This window comes from Cuculus canorus, chromosome 2, assembly GCF_017976375.1.
Source record: "Cuculus canorus isolate bCucCan1 chromosome 2, bCucCan1.pri, whole genome shotgun sequence".
NCBI lineage: Eukaryota > Metazoa > Chordata > Aves > Cuculiformes > Cuculidae > Cuculus > Cuculus canorus.
Genome location: NC_071402.1, coordinates 13850004 through 13861809, shown reverse-complemented (window position 1 = coordinate 13861809; position 11806 = coordinate 13850004). Strand labels below are relative to the sequence as shown.

At 38.9% G+C, this 11806-nt stretch overlaps 1 protein-coding gene across 1 annotated transcript in view; it reads right to left on the bottom strand.

Annotated features, from left to right (window-relative positions):
- Positions 1 to 1717: 1717 nt before the first annotated feature.
- ATAD2 (ATPase family AAA domain containing 2) overlaps positions 1718 to 11806 on the bottom strand; it is a 36883-nt gene continuing 26794 nt past the window's right edge. Inside the window, exons 21-28 of the mRNA XM_054059676.1 lie at positions 11495 to 11691; positions 10072 to 10231; positions 9618 to 9740; positions 9372 to 9521; positions 7818 to 8198; positions 7015 to 7139; positions 4603 to 4731; positions 1718 to 3145 (exon numbers count right to left, since the gene is read on the bottom strand). Coding sequence (XP_053915651.1) covers positions 3104 to 3145; positions 4603 to 4731; positions 7015 to 7139; positions 7818 to 8198; positions 9372 to 9521; positions 9618 to 9740; positions 10072 to 10231; positions 11495 to 11691 — 1307 coding nt within the window. The 3' untranslated portion in view covers positions 1718 to 3103. The remainder of the gene's footprint in view (positions 3146 to 4602; positions 4732 to 7014; positions 7140 to 7817; positions 8199 to 9371; positions 9522 to 9617; positions 9741 to 10071; positions 10232 to 11494; positions 11692 to 11806) is intronic.

The window sequence follows — 11806 nt, the reverse complement described above, 5'->3', positions numbered from 1 at the left end:
GACCTACAAGAAAGCTGGGGAGGGACTGTTCACACAGCTTGTAGTGATAGGACAGGGGCAATGGGTATGAAGTGGAGAGGGGCAGATTTAGGCTAGACATAAGGAGGAATTTCTTCACCCTGAGGGTGGTGAGGCACTGGCACAGGTTGCCCAGGAAAGCTGTGGGTGCCCCATCCCTAGAGGTAGGTGCTCAAGGCCAGGTTGGATGGGGCTTTGAGCAACCTGATCTAGTGAGAGGTGCCCCTGTTCATCACCGGGAGGTTGGAATTAGATATTTCATTATTTGTTAGAAATTCTTCAGCACCAAGAAATCTACAAAAGGAAGAATTTCAAGACATGGCTCTAACAGTCTCCAATGATATATTAGTACTGTGTCCAGTTCTGGAATCCCCAACATAAGAAGGACATGGAACTGTTGGAACAGGTCAAGAGGCCACAAAGATGATCCAAGGGCTGGAACACCTCTGCTAGGAGGACACACAGAGAGTTGGGGCTGTTCAGCCTGGAGAAGGTTCTGGGGAGACTTTTATAGTGGTGGGAACTGGATTATCTTTAAGGTCCCTTCCGACACAAACCATTCTATGATTCTCTAACTTGGAGAAATAGGACCGCTTTTCTTCTCTAAACCCAGATATTTTAGTCACCATTTAGTTTTAACCCCTACCATCTACTTCTCAAAAACGTTGCATCTCTACATACTATTTAGAATTGTAGAATGGTTTGGGTTGGAAGGGACAAATTATCTGTTCATCTAGTCTAATCACCCTGCAGTAAGCAAGGATGTCTTCAACCAGATCATAGAATGTCCTGAGTTGGAAGGTACCCACAAGGATCATCAAGTCCAACTCCTGTCCCTGCATGGGACAACCCCAGCATTCACACCATGTGTCTGCAGGTGTTATCCAAATGCTTCTTGAATATTGTCAGGCTTGGGGCCGTGACTGCTTCCTGTGCTCCGCCACACTTCGGGTGAAGAAACTCTTCCTAATATCCAACCTAAATCTCTCTTAGCACATCTTCCTGCCTTTCCCTCGGGACCTATCATTGGTCACCAGAGAGGAATCAGTACCTGCTCCCCCTCCTTCCTTTGCAAGGAAGTCGGAGACTGCCATGATGTCTCCCCTCAGTCCTCTCCACAAGGAGCAGATCAAGTGACTTTAGCTGCTCCTCATACAGCTTCCCCTCTAAAGCCTTCACCAACTTTGATGGCCTCCTCTGGACACTCTCCAGTAGTTTGATATCCTTTTTATCAGGTTGCTCAGAGCCCCATCCAACCTGACCCTTGAATGTTTCCAGGGATGGGGCATTTACCACTTCTTCAGGCAACCTCCTTTTCACATCGCTGCCATTTTGGTTCAGACACTGAACTAGGATGGTTTTCCTCAAAACAATAAAGCTGGGGCCCGTGGGAACTGTTAACAGTTACCTGCTAACAGCTGGTCAAGGAAGATCAAGATTTGCAATTATAATTGTTTAAAAAAACTGTATAGGTACAGTATCCTGTCAACACTAGTGACAGAAAATCTGATTAAAGCTCTGAAAAGCAGAAGTTTTGATCCCAGGAATGTTTCTGATTCCTCTTTCACACTGACACTCTTGTTCCATTTTTCAGTTATCTTGGGGAATGCAAACCTCTCCCACAGTTCCAGCAGAAATGGATGACAGCAGCCAAAGGGGAGATCAAGTTAAGGAAAAATTCCTTTATTACATTTCCAGTGTAATACATTATATTAAAATGTAAATTTTCAATGTAATTTTTCTTCCTCCTGTGCTTGCCTTTGCTGTAGAACCAATACACCAAGTGTGGAATAAGTGCTTTCTTTAAAGTCTTTAGACTCCAGCTGTTTAAGTGTAAGGTTGTTCATGATCAAAAATATCCTGTGATTAAAATAGAACAGATACCTCACCCAGGTGATTCATTTTTTGTTAATACCCATCCAAACAACACAGATAAAAGAAAAAAATCTGCATAGTACACAAATGTTTGGACAAACAAACTGGAAAGAAACAAAAAAAGAGAACTAAAACATAGGTAAGAAACCAAACACGCACAGAGGGACTACACAGTTAGGTGTTCAGAATCACCTGTATGCGAGGCGAGATGGAAGAACAGCAGTGTATTGTGCCCCATATTTTATCGCAACTGATATAAGTTTTTCTGCTCATAAAATTACTCTTTGTGTTATTAATATTTTTTAATAATTAACTGCCAAATTAACTGAGAGACATTTTTGCTGGTGCTTTGAAGAGGCAGGCATCTTCAGGCAGGGTATTGCTTTGCTTTTCTTTTACTTAAATATATTTATCACCAACAATATGTTCAATTTTATGTAATAAGCAGATAGAATTCTCTCCTGGTAACTAGAAAGCTATTTACAATTTAATTCAACTACAAGCCACCTGATCAGTGACTAATGATTTATATAAAAATGCAATTCTCCAAGATCAACATGATTGTCATTATTACAAGCAAGACTAAACTTTACCTTAGAAAGTTACAGCAGTAAATCTTGCTTTGTTTCAGGTTAGGGTTTTTTTGACAAAAACATGACATAGCGAAAGTCCTTTTTTCCCCCACATACTTTCTTTAGGTTGTCAATTCTGTGAAAGCCACTTGAGGTGCTATCAGTTAATTAAAAAAAAAAAAAAAAAATCACCTCCGAACTGCATTAAGAGGTTTGTAAAGGATTTACATTTCATGCATCAAACTGAGAGCTGGTCTAAAACCTTCACGTACTATGCAATGGACTATATATAGCACCACAGACTGCTTCAGAAAAATGTATTCCTACAAGCTGGAAAACAGTGATAAAAATTTATCAAGTTTTCAATCATTTTCTTATAAAGACAGGTATTGAATTAGCTGGGAGATGTACAGATCTGCAGTGTTCCAAAGCCAGTCGCAGCATTATGTCATATAAAAAAATACATGTAGGATAAAAATATAAAGTAAAAGCAACGGAAGGACTTTATTTGATCTTTCTTAATAAATTTTAAGATCTATTTCTTTTATATATATAAATATATATGTAGAAGTAATCTTTATAGAACTTTGCACAAACAACAACATGCAACGAAAAGAGAATGTTACAGAGCAGAAGCGTCACTGAGCACAACTGAAGGCTGTGATTTCTTTCTTCATTTCCTAGGAAGAAAAAAGACAAACTGGCAGTCAGCACGAATAAAAGCTTAAGAACTCTTTTATTTCTTCCTAGAAAGAATAAAAACATCCATTCAATGTGAGTCATATTTAGCCACCACCATCACAATGTCTTGCTATACCCATGAGCTTCAAAGACATCCTTATGTATCCAAAACAGAGAGTGGGCAGAGAGACGTATGGATCTGTATCAAGAGCTTATGCATCTGTATCAACAGGGTGTCAACAATTAGAAAGAGAAGACAGTTCCTGAAAAGCACAAGTAAAGCTGGAAATGTTATTTCCTGCACTCTGAATAATTACTTGTTAAAGTCTATCTCATCTTAAGAGTAGAGCTTGCTCCTGACCAACTTGCACAGTCACTCCGAATAGGAGATATTTTTTTTGTTTAAAGCTAAAGGTAGAAGTAAAGAAACAAAGAAAGTCCCTTTTAATTTAGGCATTAAAAGTTTAGTCATAAAAGCTCACAAGCCCTGATATAATATAAATAAAGCCCTTTCCATGCTAAAACACATCATTATAATAGATGAGAGAAAGGTGCATTTTTTCCAGGAATGGCTTCCCTGAATCCAACTACTCTCACTGCTGCAAAAACAGAATGGAGCTTCCGTTCTAACTCTTTATGAGCTGTGGAAAAGATTGAGATGACTAGGGCCGCAGAGAAAATGCTTCCTCTGTTTTAAGGCGGATTGAGAGGCATAAAGAATTCTATCTATTCTCAGGCACAAGGATCTCAAAGACAAATGGATTCAAGGTTCTTGAATCTGAAGACTGAATCTGCAACATATCTAAATCAATTCAACACCAGGAATGCCTGACTGGGACCATGAGTGCCTCTGGAACATTTCTGCTGTGTTCTGACAACTTAGAAATCCTCTCATAGAGGAAGAGATCAGAGAATTTGACTAATTAGCATTAAACCGTCATAAGCTGAGATGTCCCCATATGTCAAATAAAAGACACTTGAGCAGTGCTAGTTAAACAGAGATTATGATGTGAGTAAAATCTCACTCTTTATGTTTCATACTTAATTTCTTTTCAAGAGTGGAGTGACTACTACATGAAGTACTGACCACGTCTGACTGCCTGTAAGGGGAGAAAGACGAGTGACAGACTGAGAAAAGCATCTTCCTTTCATAGCTCCCATCCCTACAAAGGTTCTGGAAAAGGATTATTGACAGACTGAGATTAACTGCTTTGAGAGGGCTGTGGGTGGATCCACTGTCTTCAAGTTCAAGCCTTTTCCTGCTGAAACTGCCAACAATTATGCCAAATACAATAACTGTTTTGCAATATGGATAAACGTCTTCCAGACTGAAAAAGTCTTGTAATACAGGCAACTAAGCAGTAAACAAGCATTATGTCCAGAGCGCAGAGATACATATGCATCACGCCCACATTCATAACAGTGATTGAAAGTGCTGTAAGACAAAAAAATTTACCTTCACTAGTCTGGTTTTGTCATAATCTTCCCGATGTCGGTAAATGCACTGACTGAGAAGAGCATATAGTTTTTCCAAGTGAAATATACTGAAGTTCTCACTTATGGCAGTGACGAAATGCAACAGTTGCTGAAGAAAAAAATGGAACCATGTTTAGAATAACACAAAATCCTTCAAATAGGCTCTTTATATTTTCAGAACCTAAACAATAACAATTCAACACAAATGACATCCTACTTTCTTATACTGCTAAATAAAATATGAGTTACACTTCAGAGAACAGATTAAATATCTCACAAAATTTAACTAGAGAAAATGGGTTAATTTTTCATACTTCAGAGAAAAGGCAGGCTTAAATTCCAGACAGTATGTTACTATGAATCAGTCTATCACATCAATGATCATAATTGTGAATCAACTGCTTCCAGAACAGCAGGGACTGAGACAATCCATTTTGTCACAGAGTTGCTGCTGAAGCAAAGCCACTGTTGCATTTCATTAGAGAAACTGTTGCTGCAGTGCAGGGCACCCTAAAACAGATCTTTGGAAGCCAGGCTACAGATCTTCTAGATACAGCTGTGCCAGCCAGAGACAGAAGCATCCTTAGGGGCTCACCTTAACTCATGAGCTACACATGTACCATGCCTACAACTCTGCTCTGAGAACACACTGCTCAAGTGCCTGAGGTAGGTCAGGAAGCAAAGCAAGATAGGTTAGATCAGCAGATTACTAATCTCTCACACGGTCATTTCTGTTACTAAAGATGTGAGTGTGATATGACTGGGAAAGCAAGAGTGACCAGCTAGTGGCAACACCTTCTTCCACTGCTGTGTGTTCTGTGAGGCTGCAAAGATGTAGCTTAAGAGAGCAGTCATACCAAGTGAAAATATTACTGCCTCACCACAGCCCATCATCAAATTCTGCCTCCCTCAGACCAGCTAGCCCAAAATATTGTGTATCATCCTCAATTTCATTCAATACAACATACAGATAAGATGCAGAAAATCCGTGCAGCATCCTTCCAGCTGCTGCAAACATAAAAGATAGGATGTGACAGAAGTGCATGGTCAACATCCCGTGTGACCATTTCCAACTGCTGCCACACAGATGATTGCATGTTCCTATGTTCATAAAAGTTCTAGGCCTACTACCAAGCAAATAAACAAACCGAGAAACCCCAAACAAAAACAAACAGCTACATTTTGGAGGTTCACCCAGCTTATTCACTGCAGGTGAGCTTCAAAGAGGCTCTCTGGTGTAAGCAGCAAGCTCCAGCGGCACCCATGTTAATAAAATAAGATGCATTTCTGTATCTCTCCTCATAGCTGAAACATGTATCACCTGAAATGTATATAAGGGCTCTACCGTACCATTTCTCTAATGGGTGATAACTTTGGAGCACATGCTATTAGTGCCCTGTCTCTATGAAAAACCTTTGTGGCTTCTGAACGTACACAAGCAGATATGAACAACAAAACTCCCTGAAACCTGCTTCCTTGGGAATCCAGCTTTAAAAATGTAACTTCACCTCTACAAATTAGGCCACAGCTTAAAAATGTTGCAGAAATTGTGTTGACATCAAAGGGGATTCTTATCTGGTCACACTCTCCCTGCACAGAGGAAACATCCATGTGATATTCCCCTTTTCATCACAGCAGCTGAACAGCAGCCTTCCTCTGCATTGGCCAACTTCCAGGATTCCAACCTAGCAATTTTCCCAATTTTCCTCACTGTAGTATCCCCTGAAGATCAGGTCCTTGTGCTACGCTCTCCAACTCATGCAAAGGAATTCCTTTTATCGCCTGCAACTAGGCCTAATTTTAACCCTTTCCCCAACTGTAGCCAAGGATAGCAACTTTTCACCTATGAGGGACTGGAAAACCTTTAAAAAGCCATAACCGTAAAATTCTAACACTGAATTATGAAAGAATTTCAGAAAAATAGGTATTAGTATTTTATCCACGATGAGCTTTACGTCAACCTGCTAACTTCAGGTTTAAAGTCATCACTGCTAGGAAGAAAGGTCCTATTCAGTTTCCTAAGAACTGAAAACATGCAAAACCCAAACCAAAACTCCCATATCCATCCTAAAAACTATTAAGGTATTAATAACCAATGGTACTATCAGGTTGTCAGTGGGGTATTTTAAAATTCAACAAGCCCTTTTAAATTAAAAATTATGAAGAGAACACAGTCTCCTAGAATTTAAATGACCAATAGCAAGAACAGTAGTCTACACTAGATATGGAAACACAACAGTCATAGTTCTTACAGGCTGAATTCTTTCACAAGCTCTATGTCCTTCCCATAAATTGTTTTAATTGGCATTGGTTAACAACTGACTTAATTTACAATGTACCTTTAATTGTAAATGTCTTTCTTTAATTTCAGTTTTGTTAATACTAGACTTACTTTGAGCTCACAGTAATCCACAATCACTGGCTGTGTGAGAACTTCCCTTGCTTTTTTGACACCTATCATCCGTTGCTCTTCAGCCCGGGAACGTCTCGCGCGAGTCATACGGAGCGCCCACGCGTCTGTAATGACATAGATTTCTTATGTCAGGATTTCTGTTTATCTGGAATACAGCATTAGTGCAGTATCCTGTACCTGGAACACAGTCTCTCTCTGCAATGACAGACATAGACTTGAAACAATTTTTTCCCTGAGAAATGCTTGACTCTTATTTTCTTTCTGGCAGAAGTCACTGCTCCATAAAAATGAGAAACTCGGACACAAATAAGACCATTAGAGAAAAAGGCAGGGTAGAAACAGGAAAACAAATATAGTCATGTTGTCATTCCAGCACTGCATGGTAAAACTCCAAAGTAATTTAGGTTAGGAAACACATCTTGCATTGCAAACATATATCTTTATTCCACACGTGACTCTGGGTCCACACTGCCTGAAGTACAGCATTTAACTTAAACTGCTCATTAGTGGGAAGATACTCATGCAATAAAAGAAATCCAATGATTGCTTTTCTATTAGGTACCATTTGAAAAACAAACTTCAGAATAAAAAGAACAGCAGCTGCAGAAAAACTTGAGTTTGGTTAGTGTAACTAGAGGCAGCGCCGTTATGCAAGAAACACTGTGCACTGATGTAAGAGAGATACAACAGAATAGAATTAAAGAAGGCTAAAACCTAACAAATAGTGTAATCCTCCACAGGAAGAAAAAGGAACTAAATGACCTGTTTGACTTTTCACCTACCATTTGAATCTCCCTCTTCAGAACTTTCTACTATTTGGCAATCCAGCATTTCACTCTCCTTTCCTAGGTCTGAATGTTCAGGAAGAACAATGCTTTTCTTTTCAGAGGTGGACTTAGCCACTTCTGTCCCAGATTTATTTTCATTCCCATATTTCCATCGTTCTTGAAGTACGTTTTCATTTTCTTCCATAGAAGAGTCCTGTGCAGACTCAACCTCAGTGCGCTCTGTGTTAGAAACATGTTTTTCTGGAGACTCTTCATCACTCTCTCCTTCAGTTTGGTCTTCTGGAACTTTATTCTCTTTATTGAACTGACAATTTCTCCTCTTTGTGGCGATTCTTGAGGACCCTTTGTTGTTTCTGCGTTTTCTTTTTGACCTACCTACAAAGATATTGGAAAAAAGTAATCCAAAACATTACAAAAACAGTTCTTGCTTCAAAATCCAGCATCCTCATCTTAGTAGACTTACAAGAAAAAAAATCAAATAAGCTCAGGTACCACTGTCTGTCTCCGTACATACGTCTAGAGAAACGAGTTGCAAGTTAACAACGTCAATTTGCTATTAGATTTTAAAAAGCAAGCTACAGAATTTCATTCACAAAACCATCAGCCTCAAGATTTTATGAACACAAAATTCTTACTTTAGATAGCAAGTACTACTGCAAAGGGAAGTTATTAGGTGAAGTTGCTTATTACATGAACTAACACATTAATTACATGAACACAAAAGCATTTGCAGACAAGCCCTTCTTCAAAACGGTTATAAAGCTGTACACTTCAAAAGCTAAACACAGGTTAGGCAGAATTAGAGACAATTTTAAGGGAATATTTGCTGGAGAAAAAAATAGCCTGTAAAGACTTAGGCCTCACATGCTTTATGATTCAGTTAACCTTGTTTCAAGCAAACTCTGCATTTTTTTCCTTCCAGAAAAACCCACTGTTCCTTTTATTCACAGAGTACTACAGAAAGCACATGGGTCAAGTCAACGGCGAAATTCCCAGTCATGCCAACGAGACCAGGAAACTCCACACTATGTCATGCATTTTATCTGAAAGAGACCCAAGTCCCTTTGCGTTTCATGTCCTTCCACAAGAAGAGGAAATAATGATCTTTCCTTTACATATCTATTATTGCTCCCCTATTTTCCCCCCCCTTCCCCTTCAACTGAAAATCACATTAAGAGGTGGCATAGATTTTCGCATTTGAGGGCAGGAAAGGGGAAAACCCTGCCTCATATAACTAAAAACTAGTTAAGTATTCAGAAACTGCCATGTATAATGTTTTTGAGGTAGCAAGAGATGGCAATTTAGGAGCCATTAAAAGTCAGTTGGGTCATCAAGGCCAGTGTCTTACACTGGTAAACCAATTTACTTGAAATTCATATATACTTAATGATCTCTGGATTTATCCCACATTTTGAAGCAAATGAAAAAATGAAATGCCTCTGGCAAGAAGAACCAGACATCACAGAAATCTGTCATATCACAAGAACAGAGAAGATATCGGTGCTTTTGGCACCTTCTCCACGAAATTCTGAATCAAACACAACTTACTGTTAGTGCGGGGTGTGCTGCAGTCTACAGGTACTGCTGGCATCTTCGTTTTTTCATCACACTTTAGGTCTGTTTTCTTACACCCAGGAAGAGAGTTCTGCTTTGGCATTACATGGTAATAAGATGGGGCATACTTTGAAGAGCTACAACCTTGCAATAAAGAACAGAGCACAAAGAATTGCGTCTTGCATTACTAGTTACAAACATTGAGACAAGTCTTAAAATCCTTGATGGCAAAAAACATACCTCTTTTCTTACGGGATTCTTGAATTTCTTCACAGCGTTGTTCAAAGTCTTCATCCATTTCTTCCCTCACTATGGCATATGCAGTATCTCTCAAAGTACAAGCTCTGTGCCTAATAAGACGGTCTGAAATTTTATGGTCAGGACTGAGTATTTTCTGCCAGCCAATGAAATCCTTTATTTTGATAACTTAGAAAGATTTTACTCTTCTCATAGTTAGGTTGTGAAAGGTTATCTCAGTGAATATTTTCAGCATAACAACATAAAAGTTAATTATTAAAGTAAAAGCATAATTACTGATCAATGCTTCCATCAGAATTGCATGCCCAAGCAGCTTAATGCTACAACATTCACCACCTGACAAGAGTTGCTCTCTGTGGATGTTTAAAATTATCTAATCCCAAGTCTGCTGTGCATCTTAAGTTTTTCCAAATTAGGAATAAAAACAAATCCTCACCTCCAGGATCTCTATCTGGGTTGTACTCTAAAGCATTGCTGCAGATTAGATCAATGTCTTTTAAAAAATCTCTTGCAGTTAGGTACTGGTGCAAGTCAATCTTAGACAGAACTGCTGAAAGGTCCATGGGCTGTTTAATAACTGCATCGTAATCAGGTACCTACAAATGAAAATATATGTGCTCAGAGATTTAACACAGTATCTACCACAATTAATTATTTTAATGAAGTCAAAGAAAAGGACTTCTTAAAACTCCCAAATATTTCTGACACATTCAAAGATGAGGAAATTAAAAAGTTAGGTTCTTGAAAAGAGAAGGGCTATTTCAACTGGCTTTGAAGAGACAGACCAGAAGAGAGGAAAAAAGAGAAGCAGGGAGGTCAGAACCATGTGTGGGTCAGAGAAGGGAACAAGGTTCCCAGAGTGCAGTTAATTTCACTTCGCTTAAAATCACAGCAAAGAATCTTTCTTGGCTAAATCACCCGAGACTCTCTTTGTTGTTGACAGCAAGAAAAAGGCTGCAAAAATTGCACTATGGAAGTATCTGCCCTAAGCATCTACTTTCGGATGACATAACTGGACCCAGAGGTATAGATTTCTTTACCTGGACCATAAAAGGAGCCTAACAACTAGTTTAGATGAGCAAATCTATATACGTTTAGATTATTCACATCTCAGAAGCTAGGAGGAGAAAGACAAGCCAGTGGACGCTTAAGGGAACAGGAGTTTCCTGTGATGCAAAGCTATATTAAAAGTACAGCTGACTTTGAAATATACACCCCTGACTTAGACTTATTCAATGAATTAAATGACAAAAAGACACATGAGACATAAGAAGCATATGGGAGGAAGAAGGAACCATGTAGCCCTTATGGTTGATCTCATACCGAGGAGCCCCAGAGGAAAGAGAGAATGGAATCCTAAAATTGATTTTAAAAACTTCTGTTTCTACTGCTGTTCTCACAGAAACTACTGACACTCAATTAAAAAGCTTTAGGCTTTGTTAAAGCATTCCTATAGATATTGTTATAGTTATAAAGAAAGAAATCTCTCTGCTTTTCGGTGCTGTAATATACCTACATACCAAAGCCTTTTCATGACCAAACTGTTACTAGTATTTGGTCTGACTGGCAGTTGGACCAGAGATTGTTGCAGGTCCCTTCCAACTGAAATATTCTAAAGTTCTGAAGAGGTTTCAGAAGGAGCTGGGGGCTTTCAGTGAACACTCAAGTAACAAACATTTGAGTGCCTCAAGCTTAAAAGGAAAAGTAAAAGCAAAATTCACTTCCTACTTCTTGAATAAAAACAAAAACAAACCTCCCTTCAAAGAGCACATAAACACAGTATTGTACTGAGAAGTACAAATGCAGAGAATTATGAATATACACAGCTAAAATGGTATTATAGATCTACACTAATTTACCTCCTCTGGGTCAACAGGCTTTGTAAATGCTCTGAAACGTCTGTCAATGGCAAGTCTATGAGTCACATCCCTTAAGAAAATCCTAAGTTCACGCAATGTATCCTCCTCCTGCTCCTCCAGCTTTCTTATTTCTTCCTCTGTCAGTTGTCGAGGCTTAGGCGGCGGTGCTACAGGCAGTACTTCCAATGTCTGCCAAGCTGGAGTTGATCAAAACTTTTAGTCAATTTACAGTACTCGAATACATATGAGAAATTATACATAGAAAATTACCACCAAAGCAAATTACTGTATACCTTAGAGTTAGCAGAGTTT